This window comes from Danio rerio, chromosome 14, assembly GCF_052040795.2.
Source record: "Danio rerio strain M-AB ecotype USA chromosome 14, GRCz13ab, whole genome shotgun sequence".
NCBI classification, from domain to species: Eukaryota; Metazoa; Chordata; class Actinopteri; order Cypriniformes; family Danionidae; genus Danio; species Danio rerio.
In genome coordinates this window covers 46,460,160-46,485,050 of record NC_141034.1, presented here as the reverse complement: position 1 = coordinate 46,485,050, position 24,891 = coordinate 46,460,160, and the positions used below count along the sequence as shown (strand labels likewise).

The 24,891-nt window shown below is 37.6% G+C and overlaps 2 protein-coding genes across 12 annotated transcripts in view; one reads left to right on the top strand and one right to left on the bottom strand.

Moving 5' to 3' along the window:
- LOC147834029 (uncharacterized) overlaps positions 1–24,891 on the top strand; it is a 1,152,336-nt gene that overhangs the window by 725,244 nt on the left and 402,201 nt on the right. For 5 of the 9 annotated variants that reach the window (XR_015507934.1, XR_015507930.1, XR_015507932.1 and 2 more), the window contains one exon: positions 21,850–21,886. Coding sequence is in view for 1 of the 9 variants with exons in the window: in XM_087282126.1 (XP_087138252.1) it covers positions 21,850–21,886 (37 nt within the window). In the remaining 8 variants the exon portion in view is untranslated. Of the gene's footprint in view, positions 1–16,836; positions 17,771–21,849; positions 21,887–24,891 lie in introns of those variants that run through there. The other 4 variants (XR_015507925.1, XR_015507923.1, XR_015507924.1 and 1 more) reach the window with 2 other exon arrangements.
- On the bottom strand, positions 7,982–15,409 carry pcdh18b (protocadherin 18b). Of its 3 annotated transcripts, none has more exons than XR_015506839.1 (4): positions 12,688–15,409; positions 12,297–12,589; positions 11,848–12,008; positions 7,982–9,322 (listed from the first exon to the last, which is right to left on the bottom strand). XR_015506839.1 is itself a non-coding variant. In XM_087280590.1 (4 exons), the coding sequence occupies exons 1-4, from the start codon at positions 15,178–15,180 to the stop codon at positions 8,580–8,582; spliced, it is 3,486 nt and encodes a 1,161-aa protein (XP_087136716.1). In that variant the 5' UTR covers positions 15,181–15,409; the 3' UTR covers positions 7,982–8,579.

Here is a 24,891-nt window from a genome sequence, read left to right as displayed (position 1 = left end):
AGCCACAGATGTTGTGCTGTTTTCATTATGCATCATGGGAGGAAACATTTGCTCATGAAATATGTTCTATCTCAGAGATATTGAGAAAAAAAAGCAGAGAAAATGTTGACATCATTTTCCCACCCTTATGTTCTTTCAATCATATATAACTTTCTTTCTTCTAGTGATGTAAAAGACAATATTTTGAAGGTGGTTTTAACGTTTTTAGTCATTGGACCCCATTTATAGGTGCATAAAAAGAAGATTTTATTCTAAATAATATTAAATTAATAGGGCAGCATGGTGGCTCAGTGGGTAGCACAATCGCCTCACAGCAAGACGGTCACTGGTATGAGGCTCGGCTGAGTCATTTGGCATTTCTGTGTGGAGTTTGCATGTTCTCCCTGTACTTGTGTGCGTTTCCTCTGGGTGCTGGTTTCCCCCACAAGTCCAAAAACATCAATTACTCAATCCAAAGGGGAAATCAGCTTTGACTCCTTTTTTTTGCATTTTTTTGAAATTCTGATTGTTGTGACTTACAGGAAACGGACTTTAGGAAAATTAAATATTTCAAAAATATTAGAATGTTAAATCTTGATGTTTATTGTTTAGATACATTTTGAGTATAAATATCAGGGACCTGGGTTAATTCAGAACATGCAGCCATAATGGACCCTTGTCACAGTTTCGGGATTCTGGCGTCATAGTTGGATTAATACATATATTAAATATTAGCCCCCCTTTCCTCCAGGTGCTCTGGTTTTCCCCACAAGTCCAAAAAAAATCGATTAATCGCGATTAATTTTACAAAAAAAAAAATGCGATTAATTAGTAATTTTTTTAATCGATTGACATATATTGACATTTATATATATTGACATATATTTAATCGATTATATTTATATATGTATATTTATATATGTATGTATATATATATATATATATATATATATATATATATATATATATATATATATATATATATATATACATGAGAAATATCACAAAAGTAGCAGTGCGATAAGGCTGTATATCGCACTGGTGGGAGGCGTGCTTTGGCACCAGGCCGAGTGCCTTACTGCCCCCACCAGTGCCGATATACAGCAATATCACACTGCTATATGATATTGCGTTTATACAACAGTTTGATGGCATAATTGTTGTGTAAAAAACAAAATCCAACATGGAGTCTCAAAAACCCTTTTGTATTAGGAACTACTTTCTTTCGCATTGGATTCAAATCAGTTAAACAGCTGAGCAAGCATCTTTTAAAGATTCTAACGACACTTTAGATCTGTAGTGTCTACTTGTTGCTGGCTGTATGTGGGCGGAGTAATACACAAAGGGTAAAGAGGCTGATATTAAATATATCACGGCTATCAGCCAATCAGATTCGAGAACCAGAGAACTGTTATATATATATATATATTTTTTATATATAAAATTATTTTATTCATTAGAATAATTATAAAAAGAATTAGTTAAAAAATCTTGAACGATATTAATGAAATGATGTAGTTCTGGAAAGTTCCTACTTCTAGGTTTATACGTCTGGTTTTACAATGTTTATTTTTATCACCCCCTGTTGTTTTAAAGAATATCTCAATGTCGAATACATCAACTATAAAAGCCTCGTCCGTTTCGTGAGGTTTTCGTGGGAGATTAGTGACGGGCACCAGGTAAAAGTATAAATCAGCCTAAAGTAACCAATTTTAGATTCACAAAAATGTAAACAGCGCCCTCAAGTGGATTTTACATCTGAAACATGAAATGAAATGTTATCAGATTAACCTATTTCACATTTTGTTAAAATGTAGCCTGAGGCATGTTTTTCCAATATATATATATATATATATATATATATATATATATATATATATATATATATATATATATTTTTTTTTTTTTTTTTTTTTTTTTTTTTTCATTAAGCTGTAAGTTGTAGCGATCAAAATCAAATTTCATCTCCAATAAATCTTGAAAAAAAGTCCATTATATTATAATTGCGTTAAGATGCACCTGTACCTTCACTGTATTAACTGAAAAAAAAACAGAAAACATGTTTAATTTACAGTTGAAGTCAGAATTATTGCAACCCCCCCACCCCCCCCCCCCCCCCCCCCTTATATTCTAGCCGAAATAAAACAAATAATACTTTCTCCAGAACAAACAATGTTATCAGACATACTGTGAAAATTTCCTTGCTCTGTTAAACATGATTTGGGAAATATAAAAAAATATATATATAAAAAAAAATCAAAAGGGGGCTAATAATTCTGACTTCAACCATCTGCTTTTCACCAAATATAGAAAGTCCTTTACCATGTAATGATGGAATATATACACTTTAAAAATATATATAATTGTCACTGGCACTTCCAAACAAATAAATCCACCAGCTCATGCTACTGACTTGCACCAAAGGCAGACAAAAAGCGGATTTCGTTGTGTAATTTCTACTTTTAAGGAAGCAAATAAGACGAAACCTATTTCAGTCTCTAAAAGACTCGAAATCACCCACAGTTATTGCTGCACACACACACACTGACTCGCACATGCATATGCACAAAGTGATAATGATAAGAGACTGTTGGCAGGCTTATCCTCAGGACTTGAAATGATGGAAGAAGGAGACAGGTGTATTTTTAGCTGTAGAGACGTGAGAGATGAAGAGGAAGACATGAATCTACACTCTCAACTCCACCGCAAGCTAATCAGAAACTCACCTCAGTAATTATGTCAATTTACCAACCTGCTTGGTGACAAGAACTCTTGTGAGTGACATGACTTTGTATGCAGTGTGTGTCTGTGTGTGTGTGTGTGTGTGTGTGTGTGCACGTGTGTGTTATAACTTGGAGCATTAAATCCAGTAAATAGCATCCTGTTTATGGCAGCTACAAGATCTGGTTTAATTTTATTTAAATGTTACATTCTGACATTTTAAGACTGACTTATTAAAATATGTTAAAAGGTCTATATATATATATATATATATATATATATATATATATATATATATATATATATATATATATATATATATATATATATATATATATATATATATATATATATATATGTATGTATTATATATATATGCATACATATACATATATACATAAGAAATGGTATACCAAAAAAAGTTATATTTATAATAGTTATATTACCATTATTTACTTGTTCTCAAATTGTTTTAATCCTTTATGACTTTCTTTCTTCTCTGTAACATGAATACAAAATTTTGAAGAATCGTTTTTGTCCGTATAAGATTCAAATCAACATTGAAAAAAGCGCTAAAAAAGCACAGCAAAATAAATAGAGAAATAACAAAGATTAGTTATCTATTTAAAGTAATAAATGTTTACTGTAAGTAAATTACAGTGTGCACTGAAATAAATGTACAAAAATGATTCAGGATATACATATATATATATATGAGCTCATGATGTAGTAATATTTTCTTGTTCTATGCAACATGAATACAATATTTTGAAGAACCATTTTTGTTCATAAAATATACAAATTAACACTGGACCTTTACATTTACTGCATGAAAAAAATACACATCAGAAAATAGAGGGAAAAATGAATTAATTATGTATTGAATTATTTATTAGTTGGTAATAAATGTTTACTGCTTAATAAAAAAACAATTAATGCTGCAAATTGGCTTTTATTCAGGCAGCTATATGATCTGATTTTATCTAAATAGAGCAATTTGTCATTTTAAAAGGGTCACATTTAAATATATGTAAGCATGTAAATAACTTTAAAGAACAGTTGATCCTAAAATGTTTATTTTGCTAATATTTATACACACATGTTTCAATCCTATATGAGTTTTTCTTTTTTTTTTTTCATCTGTGTAAAATAAAATACTTTATTTTGAAGAATATGTTAACTGTATTTGTTTATATTACATTCAAATCAACATTGGACCGCATTCGGATTCACTGTGGACAAAAGACGAAAAAAGCAAATAAACCAAAATATTGAAAGGAGAAACGGAATGAATTATTCATTTAAACAATAAACGTTTACAGTAGAATTAAATTACAATGCACAAAAGATTGCAAAACTAGGCAGATTAGGTCTGCTATGTGTCCTGAGGGACAGAGCACATTTTTCTTTCCTCATATATGAAGCTACAGGATTATGCATGTGTGTACTGGTGAATAAAAGTCTCTAAAAAGAGGAAGATGGAAGGGAGCGCGGTAGCTAAAAGTCAAGGCCAATTTCTTTGTGTCAAAATGAGCTTTCAGAGGAGTTATTTTCTTGCTTGAATAGGTGAGGGAAAGCATTCTCTTTTTTTGTTTAAGTTTGGAAATTCTTCGCTTACAAAATAACACCCCGTCTTTAAATGTCACTGTGGTGCATTTACTTTTGCATAATTTCTACAAACGTGTTATATTGCTGGGAGAGTAAATCCGGTTATTGAGAAATTGGATGAAAAAGGTCAAGCTAAATTACGACTCCAAACAGTTTATCAGCTATTTTGCAGGTAATTGTTACATTTTTAGCAGCTTTAAATCATTTAGAAATGTTCATTATAAAAATAGACACTGTAAAATTTACTTAACAAATAAGGTATACAAAAGGGTACACTAGGCGAGGCAGTGGTGCAGTAGGTAGTGCTGTCACCTCACAGCAAGAAGGTCGCTGGTTCGAACCTCGGCTCAGTTGGCGTTTCTGTTTGGAGTTTGCATGTTCTCTCTGCCTTCACGTGGGTTTTCTCCGGGTGCTCCGGTTTCCCCCACAGTCCAAAGACATGCGGTACAGGTGAATTGGGTTGGCTAAATTGTCCGTAGTGTATGAGTGTGTGTGTGTGAATGTGTGTGTGCATGTTTCCCAGAGATGAGTTGCGGCTGGAAGGGCATCCGCTGCGTAAAAACTTGCTGGATAAGTTGGCGGTTCATTCCGCTGTGGTGACCCCAGATTAATAAAGGGACTAAGCCGAGAAAAGGAATGAATGAAAGGGTCACTATGAATCCTCTATAATGCATTAGCAAATAGTTCATTCATTATTTGTTAATCATGATCTCTACATTAATAGATGTTAGTGAGCAGTTTACAACTGCAGATACAAATGCTATTATTGAATTATAAAGCACAATTATAATGTGATTAATAATTGTTATTTCATACTTTGCTACTGATTAATTTGTCATGACTAAATTAAAGTTTGCATTATTTACAAATCATTTGTATTTAAGAGTAGTTGGGGGTTTTAAGATCATTTAAAATGAGTTAGTAAATTATTAATAAACTATTCAAACTTACATTTATATCTTATTATTCAGGCACATAATAATGGTTACTATACATGTTAATAAATGCTTTATAAACTCAGCAGTTTTGTGACCTAATCTAAAGTGAGGACTATTTATGCTTTTAAATGCCTTATAAGTGACAATTAAAGGCTCAATATCAAATGAACAATACATCTTGGCAATCTTATCTTAAAACATAAAATTATTGTAAAGTTTAAACATTGACGAATAACAGGAGTGTCAAAATACAACATTGGATAAAACAACAATAACATAATTTAACAATGTATTATGATACGACATTTCAATATGATTTAGCGAAGTTTTAACTGCACAGTAATTTGTTTATAAATGATGCAGTTCTTAATTTAGTAATGGAAAAAAAATAACAAAGTATGAAAATACAATCATAAGGCACATAATAATTGTCCTTAAGTCAAGAATACAGCATTTGTATCTGCAGTTATAAACTGCTTACTAACATCTGTTATTGTAGAGTTCATGCTTGACAGATAATGAATTAACTATTTGCTAAAGTTTATTAAATGATTCATAGTGTGTAGTTATAAACTGTTACTGCAAAACTTTATATACAGTTGAAGTCAGAACTATTAGCTGTCCTAAATTATTGGCCCCTCTGTTTAATTTTTTCCCCAATTTCTGTTTAACAGAGAGACTTCTTCAGCACATTTCTGAACATAATAGTTTTAATAACTCATTTCTAATACCTGATTTATTTTATCTTTGCCATGATGACAGTAAATCATATTTGACTAAATATTTTTCAAGACACTTCTACAGCTTAAAGTGACATTTAAAGGCTTAACTAGGTTACTTAGGTTAACTAGGCAGGTTAGGGTAATTAGGCAAGTTATTGTATAATGATGGTTTGTTCTGAGGACTATCAAACCAAAATATAACTTAAACAGGCTAATAATGTTGTCCTTAAAATGGTTTTTAAAAAATAAAAAAATGCTTTTATTATAGCCGAAATAAAACAAATAAGACTTTTTCCAGAAGACAAATTATTATCAGACATACTTTAAACATTTCCTTACTCTGTTCAACATCATTTGGGAAATATTTAAAAAAGAAAGGAAAAATCAAGGGGGGACTAATAATTCTGACTTCAACTGTATGTTTGTTGCTTATGGTGTCAGAAAGGAGATGCTTAACCATAAGAAAATGTTATTTTCCTAAATATAAAAAACATAACATAATATAATATAATATAATATAATATAATATAATATAATATAATATAATATAATACAATATAATACAATATAATATAATAGCTGAATAAATTAAAAAATTAAATAAATTATTAAGTAAATATAATGATAATTATAATAATAATAATAATAATAATAATAATAATAATAATAATAATAATAAAGCTGCTTAACTATGAGTATATATTATTTAGGAGTTCCATAAAATATTATATATATATATATATATATATATATATATATATATATATATATATATATATATATATATATATATATATATATATATATATATATATATATATATATATACCTATAAACAAAACTAACATAATTTAATTATGTATTTAATAAATAAAATATAATAATGCTGTTTGTTCTATCACAGCCTCTGCTAATACTGCTAATAGTAATAATAAATTAAAGATGATCTTCATCCACAAGATTTATAAATCTTAATATAACCAAAAATAATACAATAAATGTTTCCACATAATAAAAGTAGAGTTAAATGTTTAACATTTTGATCTTTAACATTTTGAAAGTCAACATTTTGACTTTTTTCTCGCAGTATTGTGGGTAACTGGGTCGACATTGTTAGGCTGAATGGCTGAGCTTGATAAATTTAATTTGGGTAAAATAACAAAATTTAAAAAAAGACTGGAATGTATTCCAAATAATATTATTTTATGTTGCAAAGAGAGATTTAGGATGTCTGCAGTTTTGCTATCCTGCCTCTAGGGGGCTCTAGTTAGAACAATATAATTTTTCCTTCAGTGATCACCTCATCATGTAAAATATTCTTCTTTTTGCTTTTTTGGCTGATTGTTTATCTTAATGTTCGCTTTTCCCTCATACAAACGTAAACTGGATTCATAAAACAAGCTTGTTCGTCTGTTTCACCCAATTGTTTGCAATATCCTAAGTGTTTGCACCCTTTAAATCGTTCGTGAAATTTTCCCTTTTTGTCGGTAGGGGGCGCTCTTCACGAGTGCAGCGGGAATGAGGGACTAAAATGCCTTTTTTTCCTCTTCAAATGCTGCTCTAAGGAACACGGTTACTTATGCGTGTGTGAAAGAGTCACTAAAAAGATGAAAAATCTCTGAAAAAAGGTAGATAGAAGACAGTTTTTATGTTTTAGCTTAAAGTCAAGGCCAATTTCTGTCAAAATGAGCTTTCAGATAAGTTATTTTCTTCCTTGAACTGCTCCAACAGGAGGAGCAAAACATTCTCATTTTGTTTGAGTTTGAAAATGGTTAGCTTCGAAAATAACACCCTGCTTTCAATCATTTCCATCGTTAAATGTCATCACAATGCATTTAGTTTTGCATGTTTTTGTCACAGTCTGTCTGTGAAGAGGAGGAACACAACCACACGCTGCCATTTTACTGGGTATTTCAGGAACATAAAAACTAAATGGAGCAGACTGTAATTTACTGGAAAACACTTAAATACATGTCAATATAAACTTGAAAAAAAAAAGAGTCAGATCAGATGTGCGTTTGTGACATCTGCATTTCTTTTTATTTTTTTCTCCATTCGTTTAACGTAAAACTGAAGTTGACAAAAAGAATACACCATTATATAAATACCGCTCCCCACCCCAAAAAACATGCTTTCATTCCCTCCCCGCCAAATAACACATACTCAATAATATTCATGTACTTATATTATGCTCATATATAACAATACCACTGGAAAAAAGCGAAAGAATAAGAAATCATTTTCATAAATAAGAATATTTACACCAAAGCATGTTGATCTTGATTATTTACCCAACGTGCATATATAAAAATATAAATCTGATAGCTTTATGTACATTCTTAACTTAGGTATATACACGGATATAAATATAAAGACTACAAATTGTATTTTTAAAATACAAAGATAAATACACTCACGTCGTGTACACTGTGGCCAAAAACCAAGAAAATACAAACATCATTTGGATAATTAGCATTCACAAAACACAATACATCCAGAAATGCAACTTTAACGACAATTGCAGGTCTCTGTGTTTTTTTTTTCTTCTTCTCTTTTCGATATCATACCTTTCCACTCTCATAAATAATAATAAAAAAAACAAGTCTAATCTTTAGCTTTGCCTTACATCTTGAAGGAGTTTGTTGATTTCTGCAACAAGCTCGCTGGCGTCCATAATTTCGCTGCGACTATCGCAGCGCTTCCCGTGTAAGTGTCCGAGCACAGACTCCAGCTCGTCCTCCTCGTGATTTTCAGGGATTTCCTCCATTGCTGGCAGCCATTTTGAACAGGAAGCTGATGCCGGCATTGGAGCAGGCAAAGGGGCGGGGAGTGGAGCCACCAGGGCTGTCATGTGACTAGCAGGGGCGTGGCCATGGCCGGGATTTTGAAAGTGTGTGTTAGCTGCCCAAACAGCAACGTTCTGCTGGTAAGTAGCAGGGCTTGGTTTACCTGGTAAATGGCCCTTCCTTCTTTCCAGCGATCCCACCCCTGCAGCACAGGCGGTTGCCTTTTCAGTTTCATTCGTTTCGCTGTAATTATCCAGCGAGGAGGGAAGGAGCCTCTGAAAAACGCTGTTCATTTCTGACAGCAAAGATGTGGTTCCACATAGATCTTCTCCATCATCTGCTTCTCCTTCTCCCTCCTCGCTCTCCTTGCCGAATGTGGAGAAACTCTTTTTCCTCAGCGTGGACTCTCCAGATTGGGGCACTTCAGGAGTGGCTTTCTGCTGAGGGTCTTCTCCAGGGATATAAAGGTTGCTTCTGTAATCAGAAGATGCTGGAGATGGCAATGGAGGCATCCAGCACTGGTCAGAGTGACCCAGGACTCGACACTCTTCAGTGCACAGCTTCATCGCTGAAGAGATCAGAAAGAGATTGAGTTAATGATCGGTGTTTTCCGACACGGCATGCAAAAACTAGTCAAATAACCGATTGGAAGCCAAATGACTAAACAAAATCTTTTCCAGCTCCGGCTTGGTTTTCTGGAGACTATGCAAAACAAATCAAATATGCCAATTTATAGAGCTCGCTGAACATGTTTGGCATTACTCATTCATGTTCGCAGGGCTGATTATATCGCCATTAATTTTGAAAGGCCATTTATAATACATCTTAGAGCTAATAAATGCTCAATCTGGTGCATTTGCAAAACAGGCCCTCATTTAGCCTGCTCTCTCTCTCTTTCTCTCTTTCTCTCATGCGGAGAATGAATGATTAAACACGCTGATTTACAGAAATCAATCGCCCATCCCCACGCACAAGCCAATTTATGTTCTAGACTAAGTAATGATTGGATTATAGATCAAGTATGCATATTTTTCACATCAGAAATTATGATTTCACTAGCATATAGAGTAATACAAATGAAGTATTGGGTTGTTCGGGCATTATATTTATATTTACGTATACTATATATTTATATTTAAGTATATGCATGCTGCCTGAATTTGAACTTGGATTTGTGCATGGAGCCTGAACATACAATTTTCTTTTAAATAGAAAAAATGAAACAAGTATAAGTACTAACTGATGAAGGCCTCAAAGCCAAAAGGGGCCTATACATTTCCATTTGATTGCATAAAAAATCATTTGTTTATTAATGCACATTATATTTCATGGAAAATTAATGTTGGTCATGCATAGGATGCACATACTAAACTGTTATATGTATCTATATTAATTTATTACACAATGGCCCAATTTATTATTTGATAAAATTATATTATTAACAAGTTCACAATATTTATTCCGTTGTTAATGTTAAGATACATTGTTGCATGTTTTTTTTTTTATTTACTTTAGTATTATATGCATTTATTAATTCACAAATTTGTTTAATTTTATTTTTCCCTTGAATCTATTTTGCATGCATTTGATTGTTTTAATATATTGATTTATCTAAATCCAATTTTGGATTATTTATTTCAATTTAATATGATTTTTAAAAAATATATTTATTCTTTTTATAATTATTTTAATCATTAGATTATTATATTTTATTTAGCTGTTTTTTTTTCTTGGGCGACAAGTTGACTTAGTGGTTAGCACTGTTGCCTTAAAGCAAGAAGGTCACTGGTTCAAGTCTCAGCTGGGTCAGTTGGCATTTCTGTGCGTATGTTTTCCCCGTGTTTGAGTGGGTTTCCTTCAGGTGCTCTGGTTTTGCCCACAGTCCAATGGACATGCGATAAAAGTGAATTGAATAAACTAAATTGGCCATAGTGAATGAATGTGTATGGGTGTTTCCCAGTAATGTGTTGCAGCTAGAAGGGCATCCGCTATGTAAAACATGCTAGAAGAGTTAGCGGTTCATTCCGCTGTGGCAACTCCTAATAAATAAGGGACTAAGCCGAAATAATTAAATAAACTAGATTAGCCATAGTGAATGAGTGTGTATGGATGTTACCCAGGACTGGGTTGCAGCTGGAAGGACATCCACTATATAAAACATATACTGGAATAGTTGGCAGTACATTCCACTGTGGCAACCCCTGATAAATAAGGGACTATGCCGAAAGAATTGAATAAACTAAATTGTCCATAGTGAATGAGTGTGTGTGGATGTTTCCCAGTACTGGGTTGCAGCTGGAAGGGCATCCTCTATGTAAAACATATGCTAAAATAGTTGGCGTTTCATTACACTGTGGCGACCCCCAAATAAATAAGAGACTATGCCGAAAGAATTGAATAAACTAAATTGGCCTTAGTGAATGAGTGTGTGTGGATGTTTCCCAGTACTGGGTTGCAGCTGGAAGGGCATCCACTATATAAAACATATACTGGAATAGTTGGCAGTTCATTCCACTGTGGCGACCCCTGATAAATAAGGGACTAAGCCGAAGGAATTAAGTAAACTAAATTGGCCATAGTGAATGAGTGTGTATGGATGTTTCCCAGTACTGGGTTGCAGCTGGATGGACATACTCTATGTAAAACATATGCTAAAATAGTTGGCGGTTTATTACACTGTGGCAACCCCCCAAAATATAAGGGACGAAGCCGAAAGACTTGAATTAACTAAATTGGCCTTAGTGAATGCGTGTGTATGAATGTTTCCCAGTGTTGGGTTGCAGTTGGAAAGGCATCCAATGCGTTAAACATGTGCTGGAATAGTTGGTGGTTCATTCAGCTGTGGCGACCCCTGATAAATAAGTGACTAAGCCGAAGAAAAATGAATGAAGGAATGTTTGTTTCTTACATGTCGATTGATTAAACATTAAACTTAATTGTATGTTTATTTTATTTATTGATTTATTTGGTTTGTTTTGCCCTAATCTCTAAGCAATTCTACAGCTCCTCTAGCACTTGTGGCCCCTTGGGAGTCTCTGGATCGCAGTTTGCAATAAATAATCTAAAGAACTTTAAAAAAAAACTCTTGCTTACTGGGATGCAGTCGGTGATGTCCATCAGGAGTGAAGAGCTCACTGAAGCCTTCTCCAAGCAGAGGAGACTCTCTGCCCATCTCACAATCACTGTCTCCAGCCTCACTATCCCCTCGCCCACTGTCCTTCAGACTGAACTTGTCCATCTCATTCAAAGCATACCTACAGACAAAGAGCATACGGTTAGTTGCTACAGTGCAAAAGTTACAGTTTATGTATCACAGATCTGACTTTTAATTCATCAGTTATATGAGCCTCTTAAGAAGGGAGTGTATTGTACATAAACAAAAAAGGCTTTATTCAAAGGGCAGCTGACTAGCTAGCATGATAAGGCTGTCAGCATCTGTTACTCAAGTCCTCCAGGGTGTCCAGACTCTCACGGACTAGAACTTTAAACCCCCTGTTGGATGGTCTGTGAAGGTGGCAACAGGCTGACGTGTGATTGGTTACCTGTAGCTCCTGGTGTATTTGTTGCCACGGAAACTGGGTCTGGGTTGGTACTGGCCCTGATGAAGTATGGACAGAAGCTGTGAGACTTGCTATAACCAAAAAAGAAAGGAAACAGGGCGAGGGGGGGACAAATAAAGAAAGAAAAAATGGAAACAAAAAATGAATAATGGCAGACCAGACAGCAAGCCAACAGAAATACAGACAAACCATGGAGGTGATGGTGGGGGGTGTGTGGTAAACGAGGGGATGATATGGATGGATACTTATGCACGATGGATATACAAATAAACATGCTATAAATAAAACAAACATATTGGATATTTTAGAAGGTATAGGGGAACTTAATCAGATATAAATTCTGAAATCGTTAATAAGGAACGTGTTGTCTTACCTCGACTGGTGGTGTGGCGTGGGCAAGTTCTAGGGCGAAGTTCTCTGGAACATGATTGGATGAGATGGTGACCAGGCTGTTGAGTGATTGGCGGCTGTGGTGGCTCTGCCGGCTTTCTGGAGCAGGGGAGGCTGAAGGGGACCTAGGATGGGCTCTCACAGGCAGGGTCCCGTTAATTGTGGGCACCAGAGTGATGTCACCCTTGTGGATCTGCCGGGCTGGTTTTTTGGGATGGTTTTGGTAGGTGGATTCAGCCACTCTGCAGTTGTAGGAGTGCCTTGGGTCCTTCTGCTCTCTTGAGCACCTGGTTGCGAACATTACCATAACAATGAGCAGCACACCACAGATGGCACCAAGGGAGATGATGATGATCATAGACACGTCTAGTGGGGATTGGTTGTTTATGTCTGAAGGGTTCAGGGAGTAGCTTTCTGGATAGTCCCGTAGGCTGATGTGCAGGACGGCCCTCGCTGAAAGTCGAATGGATGCACCTCTGTCTTGCACCAGGATGGCTAGATCAAATCCCTCACGTCCTGAGGCCTCCACACTTCCGTTGGTTCGTAACTCACATCTGCGTGGGTCAATGACAAAGAGTCCCTCGTCATTGCCTCCAACTATGGAGCAAGTCAGCTCGCTGTTGGCTCCTGCATCACGATCTGTCGCCTTAATGATTGTCACCAGATGACCAGACTCGGCGTGCCGCCATAATGGTACCTCAGCTGTGTGGTTACTTAGCAGTGGGGCAACAATAATAGGAGGGTTGTCATTTTCATCTAGGATGGTGAGCAACACAGTGGTGTTGCTGCTCAGAAAGGCTGGGCTTCCGCCATCCCGCGCCTGCACGGTGAACGAAAGCCGGCCAACTTCTTCCCGATCAAAGCTTCGGAGTGCATACACAGCCCCGTTGGATGGGTCAATAGTAACATAAGTTGAAATAGAGCTGCCCTGGACCTGGCTTTCCACAATTGAGTAGGTCACCTGTCCATTAGGCCCCAAATCTGGGTCAGTGGCCACCACTGACGTCAGGTATGCCCCAGGGGAATTGTTCTCAGACTTGAAGATTTCATATCGGCTCTTTTCAAAGCGGGGAGGGTTGTCATTTTCATCCTGCACCTGCACTGTGAAGTGTTTGATGGTGGATAGGCTTGGCGTGCCACGGTCTTCGGCGATCACCGTCAAGCTATATTCAGAGCGTTTCTCACGGTCCAGAGACACATTTGTGAGAATCATGTAGTTGTTCTCGTAGGTCTTCTGCAGGCGAAAATGCCCATGGCCATGAAGACGGCACACAACCTCACCGTTTATACCCGAGTCACTGTCATCCACTCGCACTAATGCGATGAAGGTATCAACAGGGGAGGCCTCTGAGATGTAGGCCACCTCCTCTTTGCCCTGAGTCATGAGGTTGATGTTGATTTTTGGCTTGTTGTCGTTGACGTCGACCACTTTGATTATTATTTTACAGTGGCCTGGAATGGAGTTGGGACCCATATCCTGAGCCTGCACATCTATTTCATATGAAGACGTGGTTTCGTAGTCAACTTTCTTAATAAGAGTGATGTGGCCATTATCTGGGTTAATTTTGAAAGTCTCTAGGATTTTGGGGGGCACGTGGCTGCTGAAAGAATACACGATTTTGCCATTATTGCCTTCATCCGGGTCTGTAGCGTTCAAGTCTACCAAGAGCGTCTCCAGTGATGAATTTTCCAGGAGGTTGACCACGTAAGCCTGCTCGTCAAACGCCGGGCTATTATCGTTGGAATCAGATATGCTGATTTTAAGCAGAGTTGAGCCAGATTTCGGCGGTACGCCAGAGTCTGAAGCTGTGAGTTGTAGTTGATAACTGGACTGTGTTTCCCTGTCAAGTTCTCTCATTACAACAAGGTCCGCGTACTTTGCGCCGTCCGTTCGCGTCCTGATATCGATTTTGAAAAAGTTATTCCGAGTGAGCGAGTAGGTGTGCAGCGCGTTTTCCCCGACATCCGGGTCTACCGCGCTATCCAGAGGGAAGCGTGTGCCCACAGACGCGCTCTCGGATATCTCTATAGGGATGATGGCGCGCGAAAACTGCGGAGCGTTGTCGTTGATGTCCAACACTTCCACTTGAATGTGAAACAGTTGGAGGTATTCCGTGGGAATAGTAATCACGTCGAACTCGATAGTGCAGTTTAAGTTTTTCTCACAAAGCTTTTCTCGGTCGATTTTGGTGGCTATGCTGATCTCTCCGTCCTCCTCGCGCACGGAGAGCAGAGGGGTGCTGCCTCTCTGCATCGCTCTGAAGCGCGGAGACACGGAGCTCGGGAGTTTGGCTAACAGACCGGCTACATCCTCTTTCAGCCTGGCGATTACCGTCCCAACTCTTTGCTCTTCCAGAACTTTGTATTTTAAAGTCTTCCCCGAAACATTGTGCGCCACGGCCGCCAGAAGCATAAGTTTCAGAAGCGTCTTGCAAAACAAAACATTCCAGTCGCTGGAGTGCTTAGTTGTTCCCATATTTGAAGACGTGCGCGAAGTTGTTATTCCACACACACAGAAGACTGGCTGGTGGATTGTTCGGTGTAGATTAAAGCATGATAAATCCTCGAATGCTGTGCATAGATTTCAAGCAAAAGCGTGTAGAGTCGAGGAACCAGCACTCCCCCTCTCTCCGCGTTTTCAGTGGCTCAGAAGAAGCATCAGGACGCGGTATTGCTGCTGCACACATCCACTTTCCTCTCCGTCTGACTGTGTGTGAGTTGGTGCGCGGGTGTGTGGGAGGCGCAGCTCCTTGCGCGCGCGCGAGTGTGTGTGTGTGTGTGTGTGCTCTGTCTGTGACTCTGAGAACACTGACTAGCCCCTTGCAGCTCACCTCAGACCGTGGCCCCCACCCTCTCCAAACTCCAGCCTCCTCTCCTCGCCCCACGGCTGTACATCCCTGAAAAGAAAAGAAAAGGGTGAATGAAGGAAAGAAAGAGCAGTGATTGTGGTGGAGCTGGCAAGCAGATCTCGCCATGAGGAGGACAGAGTTTCAGAAGTGTGCCATAACAATAGAAAATAGACACATGTATTCAAGGCCAACGTTTCTCGTGTCACCCTGGCACACTTTGGGTTACTTCTTACTTTACTAATGTTTTCATTATTGTAACATATTTGTTTCCACCAATTTAACTTAGAATTTGCGTCATTTTAAACATTTAAAGCGTTTTCAAAGTTTTCTTTCGACTTTTAACTTTAAATAAAGTGATTTTACGCGCAATGCACACTACAATCATTTTGATTCCCCCAAAAAGATTAGCAGTTAAACCTTTTACATTGTTATCGTGTTTTAAATCGTAAGTTTGAAATACTTTAATATTTAATAATGCGTAAAAATAACTACCCGTTATAATATTGCGCACATATTATACTATGCAGTATATAGTACTATTGCACACAGCTATCTCAAAAAAAGTTTAATCTCATGCTATAATGGTGAGTATGACGGGGAACTGGAGGATATCTGGGAACCCATCAGCGCGCTATTGTGTCTCGTGGAGAAATCTGCGCGCGTGGCGAATCGCGCGCTTTGAAAAGGATTCCCCCAACCTCCGTTAACCCCCAGTCAATGTGATTTCTCATAGAGGTCACACTCTCCCCCCAGTGAACAATGCCACTTTACGACTCACCATCTCTGATTCCACCGCATTAGCATCATCATGCGCGTTCACCCACAAACAAAAAGCAAACATGAGCTTCTGGAAGTTTCAGGGCCATCTGGTTCGAATGTCCAGAAAAGCAAAATCATATCAGTCTTGCAAGAAATACTTATTTTTCAAAAGTGCAAGAATGGAATTTTCACTTAATGCTTTTAGCTAACAAACCTACGCGAACTTTTTGCCCGTGACGCATCTTTTCCGTTGCGCTTAGTGCGTTTTGTTGTTGCGCGCAAACACTCGATGTTTCAAATACTATATGTTCAGTTGCATCCTGATTTTATCTTAATGTTTATACAAGATGCGTTCTGATGAACACATTGGGCTGTATGGAGATGCACCGTGGGATCGCATTGAAATTCGGTCCTGTGACCTGTGGCTGTCCATCTGTCGTAGTCCAGCTGAAGTCTGAATCTGGGCTCTTCGAGTCTCATCACAGCAGTGACCCTGATTATAGCCCATCAATCATTTATTTTTGTAACCACACATCACATTTTATGTCGTTAAGGCTGTGCAGTCTTATTGCATTTGTCATTCGATGAAGCCGAAACGCAGGTGACAGCTTTCTTTCCATCTAAACCGTAGGCGTTTGTCACACTCATAATTAAAGCTACATGTTTTATACTTATGCAAGTGCCGTTTCTTATCCAGCAAACTTTTAGGTCAAAGCCTTCCTCTAAATGTAATATCATTACTTTTTGCTAATCACATTTCATGCTCAAAGAAGTTCAAGTGAGTGCGTTTTAAACCAGTGGGTGGTTTTATTCTCACACCATATAAGGGAAAGACGCAGCATGTGCACAGGCAGATGCGAATGGGAAATTTGATGGAAATCACACATGATTCTATACATACTAGAATTAATTGTAAGTTCTGAAAGTAGTTTTGAAAATTCAGTATGCTGCCGAATTACGCAGTCATATTGATTGACTCTTTGTCTTCGCGTGTTTAAGGTCGTCATCTGTTACTTTTGTTCTCAAAGTGACCAAACAGTTTACTGCAGTTAAGCTGTAATCAAGTAAATAGTTTTACAGCAGCGGCCCAATTAAGCGTAGATGGGCCTTCAATGTGAGCGGGTGTTAAAATCTGGCGGCGTCATATGTTCTCATCAGATGGCTTTTTTTGTGGACAGGCGGATTTGAGATGCATTTTCAAGCTGTGGTCGTAAAGTCACCCCGGGCTGGAAGAGAGGGAGGAGGCGTGGGGGAATCAACTTTGTCATTGAAATGAAAAAGGATCACGCGCACAATAGAGCATGGCAGGTGGGACGTCGCAATTCGCAGAAGGGCCGTGGAAACCGGCGGGGAAGCGGAGCGCGGAGGGAGGAGGGAATCACGGCGGAATGCTCCGCCGCGGGTCGAGAGGGCACCGTGGGTGTTTGTAAAGGCACGCGAGCATCTGCCGCCTGTGTGGTAACTCCTCTCCCCTCCTCCTTATTTCCCATATCGTTCTTTCTTCTTTCTTTCTCTTGCTTTATTTCCTCTTTCTTCCCCTGTCTTTCTCCGCGTTCACGGCTCGTGGCGGGTCATAATCATTCAGCGTGCGCCCTTCATGAAACCTTTATTAACGCGTGTCTTACATTTTGGGGGTTGAGTTTAAAAAGAACCTTGAGATTTACGCACATTCTCGAGACATTAGGTACGCACACGTGCGCTTGTTTAGAAATAGTTTACTGATCTCGATCATGCACTCTGTTTATACTCGCAAGATTTATTTCTTCCACATGAGTCATGGGGAAAATCTGCACTCCCACCATCTCCATCTTCTTTCTTAAATAGTTTAGAATAGCTTTCAGTCAGATGTTACACAACCCTTGCGGAATTGGTTATATTATTTTTCGTGTTAAAATCAAGTTTTAGTATTTTAACTAAGAACAGCTTTAGTAGGATAATGCCATGGTTAAACGTGGGTTAGTGCAATAAAATAAATAAATAAATAAATAAAATTCCTACCTTATTCCTACCTACCTAATTTAAACCTTGGAGAAGCAGCAGCAGGTTAATCTCCCATTCACGAGTTTTTCATGCAGAAAAATCTACTCAGGTCTTTGGATAATTAAGCATTCAGACGTTAATGCCCAAACACGTCTTTATATAAGTTAGTTCAGTATTGTTGCAGATGAATATAACACAGAGAACGCGATTAAAATATTTTCCAGTGGGCTAGATATTTATTAACAGTCATACAAACATCTTTACCGAAGCCTCTCTACTTGACGGTTGGTCTCGCACGTCCGCCATGTTTGTAGTTTATTTACACTTTTCTCCCGTGTTTGTAGTTCTAATCGAATTCACGTCCAACAATGGTGTGCAATATTAGCGGTATGGATGGTTCTGTTTTTTTTTTTTTTTTTTTTTTGAAATAGTAACCCATCAGAGAACCTTTATTTTTTTCAACATACTACGATTTGGGACGTGCTAATTCTATGACCTCTCCGCAGACGAGTGGGCGCTGCCATTTGAATCTTTTTGGCACAGGACTTCCGGTCTCATTCACTTCCATTCATTTTTAAACATTAAAAACTGCTCGTTTCGCTGTTTGATGTTGCAAACTGATATTTCCTTGTTATATTATTCTACTTGGTCTGTATAGTCATGCAAACATTTGTTTGTAGAGCAATTAGTTTGACCATTTTTTGCCGTTTATTATTCCTTGTCATTTCTCCCATAGGCGGCTGAAACGGAAGTTCTAAGACAATCGCGAAAACAGGCTCACTTCCGCATTTTAGAATAAGGTCAATAGGACGGATAGTATATGAATTTGGATGCGCACTAGTGTTTTTCAGCCAATGATGAACTTCCAGTGAAAGCTTTATGTGACTATTTTAATATTCATTCCTTTTTACAGCATCGATGTTGTAATGCAATTACAATCATTCAGTTAAATAAACTTAAGGATTCATTCCCTGCTGAAAAATTCAGCTTAAACCAGCCTAACCTGGTTGGCTGGTTTTAGCTGGTCGACCAGCCTGGTTTTAGCGGGGTTTTGGCCACTTCCAGGCTGTGTTTCCAGCCATTTCCAGCCTGGTCTTAGCTGGTCAGGTTGGGAGATGACCAGCTTGACCAGCCAAGCCAAGCTGGGAGTCCAGCCAAAACCAGCTATATCCAACTTAAACCAGGCTGGTCAAGCTGGTTTTAGCTGGATTTGGCTGGTCATTTTCCAGCCTGACCAACTAAGACCAGGCTGGAAATGGCTGGAAACCCCTCTAAAACCAGGCTGGTCGACCAGCTAAAACCAGCCAACCAGCCTATGCTGGTTTAAGCTGGATTTTTCAGCAGGGTTTGGATGTTAAATCATAAAAAGAGATTAAAAAAAGACCAATTAAATGCAGGCGCCATCATTACCTGCAGGCTAGCACAGAAACTCCATTGAAATTAATGGGGTAAAATGTATTTTTACATTCTAAAGACATGATGTGGAAAAATATAACCAGGATTGTCCAATTGAGATTCAATATCTCTTCTACCAGGGAGTCCTGTCAAGACAGGCAGCATAGGACAAAGTTACAAATATTATACTTCATGTTCCACATGAAATGCTTTTAGTAAAGATTCTATTTTTTTAGATTATCTGATGAAAATCTGTATAAATTGCCTCAAAGTTTTGTTCACAACTCAAGTTTGAAATCCCATGCTCTTCTTTATTATAGTTAAAAAATTGTGCTGTCAGCATTTCATAATCAGGGAATCCTTATTCATGGATGAGTTTATCAGCTCACCAGAGATTTGTCAGCAATATTCTGATTCTGCAAAATTGATAATCCTGACACCAAACATCAGATCATGCTTATCTTTGACTGAGAGTTTTCATCCTTGCTCTCATCATCCTTGTGATTTGTGTGCAGTTCATACTTACCATACACTTTAAACCCTAATAAGTTGAGACTACTCAAATGATTTGAGGAAAATGGTTCTTTCAGTTCATTTGAGTAATGGGAAATCGACAACTCAATTATTTAAGTTGACCAAATGTGCTCTCTTCATTGAATTTACTTAAATGTTTATTACAGTTAACCTAAAATGGTCAATAGACTAAACCTAAAACAATTTTCAGCTTCTCTTTATTTCACTCACTTACTCCCAGGGCCGTTTATATCAAAGTTTATATTTTGCCGCACCATGTTGATGTTTCGGAACATCAAATTTTTTCGAGGTGGGTTTTTCGTCTAATGCTCAACCCCCAACCTGGAAGACCAGGACATGCACACATACACTACAGCCAATTTAGCTTACCCAATTCACCTATAGTACACGTCTTTGGACTTGTGGGTGAAACAGGAGCACATGGTGGAAACCCTTGCGAACACAGGGAGAAAATGCTAACTCCACACAGAAATGCTGACCCAGCCGGGACTCGAAACAGCAACCTTCTTGCTGAGAGGCAACATCGCTACCAACCCATCATTGTATTTCAATAGAGAAAAATGCATATAAGCATTTAATTATCTACTTACTAATTTAACTTTTTTCTTTCATCAGATGGGTTCAGGTAGTGTCTCAGCAAAATTCAGCATCACAAGTAAAATGACCACCTTGTGTGTGTATATATATATATATATATATATATATATATATATATATATATATATATATATATATATATATATATATATATATATATATGTATATATATATATCGACCAATCAGCACGGTTGTCAAGGCAGAATTTCAAGCACAACCAATCATTTTAAACAGAGACATTGTGAATCCTTTAAATAAAATAAAATGTTAAGTTCAGAGAACTTAAGTGAAGTTTTTTTATAAACTAACTTTGAGAGGATCACATGCTTATAATTGCTTGTTTCTGGTCCTGCATCATTAAATTTATGATTCACCAATCAGACGATTCCTAAGCCACTATAGATACCCTAAGTTCCATATAACAGCCATCTTCGTTTTGAAGAATCCCCCCTTCCAATCCTACTATTCCTCCACCTCCTAGATGGGTGGCACGGTGGCCTAGTGGTTAGCACCGTTATATATATATATACCTCCCACCGTCAAAAAACATGCAACTTAAGTTAATTGACTAATCCAAATTGCCACCACAGACATGCTCCTAGTAAGTAGTTATCTCTTAAGAGCAATCACTATCTGTTCAATAGCAACTACAGCAGGGGAGTTCTCAAGATCTATCTGAGCTCAAACTCCCCTATCGCCCTGCAAACGGGAGGGAGGGAACCCCAAGCTCGAGGATCTTGTGAGCTCGGGCTCTCTGTCGGGACAGCATGCCAAACAAGCTTTAAAATCAATCATCAGCTAAGTGTGAACTTTTGAAAATAGTATTTAAAAGTTTTTTGCTTCCTAATGAGTAATCAAATACACCTGTTTAAGTTTTCATACCAAAATTGATATTTATTTATTTGATATTTAAGTAATGTCAGATTGTATCAACTTAATATCTTTAGTAACGACAACAGCGGGGTTTACAGTGTACTAAGTAGACTGCATAAAATATCAATAATAATACAGAAAATCTTTTGTCTCACAGGAGGAAGAAAGTCACTCAAGATTTGGACATCATAAGGGTGAGTAAATGGGTGAACTTTCTCTCGAACTTCCCAGAATAAAATAGTCAAGAAAAAGAGACCTCACATGGCACTTGACCAAAAGACACAGAAATCCAACATTTAGAGAAGCAGATGTTTGATATTCAGTCTCACATTTGCAAGCCACAAAGACATGTTCTGTTCTCTGATTTTTGCTCCAACGACAACAGAGCAAGAGTGTGTATACGTAGCAGAGTAGGCCGATTCCCGTCCGTCTGGCAGCTGTTGCTTTGTCACCTGATCGCTTGTTTTTGTAGCCGAACGATACCGTGCTTCAGTCTGCATGCCGCTAACCTGTGCATATCTGATGTCACATTTAAAAAAAAAAAAGCTTTTTTTTGTTTTTATTGTAGAGTTCAAATACACCAACACTGCTGTTTTTCATCACTGGATAGCCTGAAATGGTTATCAAGAAACAATTCTCTCTTTTGCTGATCAAAGAGCTGCATATTTACAAATGAAAAGTTCTCCATATTTCTTGTTCAACACGGAGGAATAACTTGTGTTTTAAGTTCAAAGGCTTTTTATTATTTTTTTTGGGTGAGAGCGACTTCACAAAACATGACAGTGTTGGGGATGGGGGAGCAAAACAACCTATTGTTCGTTGTTCTCGACACACTTCTTTTCTTGCAGCGCACAAAGGCATGCACACTTCTGGGGGCATCGGTGACTTGGGCGCATGTGGGGGCTCAAAGGTGACATATTTCAGATGGGGGTTCATTCAGTATGCAATAGATTTAAAGCCTCCCTCCTTCTTTCTTCCCTTCGCTCGGTCTGCTTGGCTTGGCAGATGTGTGGGGGTCTTTTTTTTGGGAAGGGGGGAGCCTGGGACGGCAGCGCGCCACGTGTTCACAATGTCAGCCTGATTTCTGTGGAAACTCTTATGAGCGAAGGATCACCTTACACAAAGAATCAGAGCCACTTTCTCTCTCCGACTCTCTTTTTCATACTCTCTGGTTTCTTCTTTACACTCCCTTTATGTTATTTTTGGATTTTTTTTTTTTTGTTAGCAGTTTAAGTCTCTCGCCTGCAGATCTGCACCCCCAGATTAAACTTTGTATCAGATGAATGTCTTCAGCACTGTGGGTTTAAATGTGATTTACAAGAAAAAGAAAATATTGTTCCGCATGCCCAAAAAGGATTGGATAGGTCTTTTAGAAAATGGTGTGTTCATCAAATATGATGGAAAAATATACTTCTAAGGGGCTATTTTTATTGGCAGTGTGTGAACAGCTTGTAACAAAATTTTAGAAACAAAACTCTTTCATGGTTTGTCCATGAAAAAAGCTTGTTGACTGATTTTTATGTGAAAGATTTGGGACATTGTTGCTCGTAAAGTCAAAAAGATGCGACTTTATGTATTTTTTGAGAGCTTTTTTTTAATGACGTGTAATACAAATACTTACATATGTTATGAAATACTCATGCAATGTTCAGGATGATGTCAAAAGAGATATACTGTAGTGAAATGTCAAAGTCTCATGCAATGGCTGTAGTCTTGCATAGCAACTCATATAGAAATCTGACACGTGAATATGGAAATTACATATATGGCGTGGAAATGTATATCGGACTTTATAAATATAAAATATGTCATATATGAATCATATATTTTAAAATTGCTGCTTTAAAAAGCAAGCCACCAGCCACTTTATTAGGGTTAATTGCTCATTATTGCAAATTTCTAATCAGCCAATTACATGGCAGCAACTCGATGTATTTAGACATGGTCAAGGCGATCTGCTGCAGTTCAAACCAAGAATCAGAATGGGGAAGAAAGGTGATTTAAGTGACTTTGAACGTGACATGGTTGTTGGTGCTAGACCGACTGGTCTGAGTATTTCAGAAACTGCTGATCTACTGGAATGTTCAGCCACAACCATCTCAAGGGTTTACAGAGAATGGTCCAAAAACTAGAAAATATTCAGTGAGCGGCAGTTCTGTGGGTGCAGATGCCTTGTTTATGCCAGAGGTCAGAGGAGAATGGCCAGACTAGTTCCAGCTGATAGAATGGCAACAGTAACTCAAATTATCACTTGTTAAGAACAGTGAACTGAGGCTACAATTCACACAGGCTCACCAAAACTGGAGAATAGAAGAAAAAAGTTGTCTGCTCTGATGAGTCTTGATTGCTGCTCCGTCAACAACATCAAACCATTCTGCCTTGTATTTGTGGTTCAGGCTGGTGGTGGTGGTGTAATGGTGTGAGGGGGGGTATTTTCTTCACACTTTGGGCCCATAAGTACGAATTGAGCATTGTGTCAATGCCACAGCCTACCTGAGTATTGTTACTGACCATGTCCATCTTCTGATGGCTACTTCCAGCAGGATAACACACCATGTCATAAAGCGCAAATCATCTCAGACTAGTTTCTTGAACATGAAAATGTTCATGTACTCAAATGTCCTCCACAGTCACAAGATCTCAATCTAATAGAGCACCTTTGGGATGTGGTGGATTGGGACAATGGCATCATGTATGTGCAGCCAACAAATCTGCAGCCGGGTCCAACCCAATTCTAGTACGGTGTACCTAATAAAGTGGCCGGTGAGTGTATATATGTAATTATTTTAAATATAAGAGGCCATTTTTGCATTATTGTGAATAATATGTTGCATGAGCGACATATATTTTATATATGCAAACTCCAATTATGAACATGTCAGTCATAAATGTAATCTGCATATATTTCCATGTATCAGATTTCTGTGTAGGTAGATCTATATAGTCTCAAAAAATATCACCAAATGATCATAAAAGTGTAATTTTATTAACCTCTCTCTCTCTCTCTCTCTATATATATATATATATATATATATATATATATATATATATATATATATATATATATATATATTTCTCTATCCCTATGTTTAAATGCATTCTTAACTGTTGTTTTCTCATATTGCAATGTTTTTCAGTAAAAGCTTTATTGAGAGGAAAGCGTGCAGTGCATATTAATATATACTTTCTAAATACATAC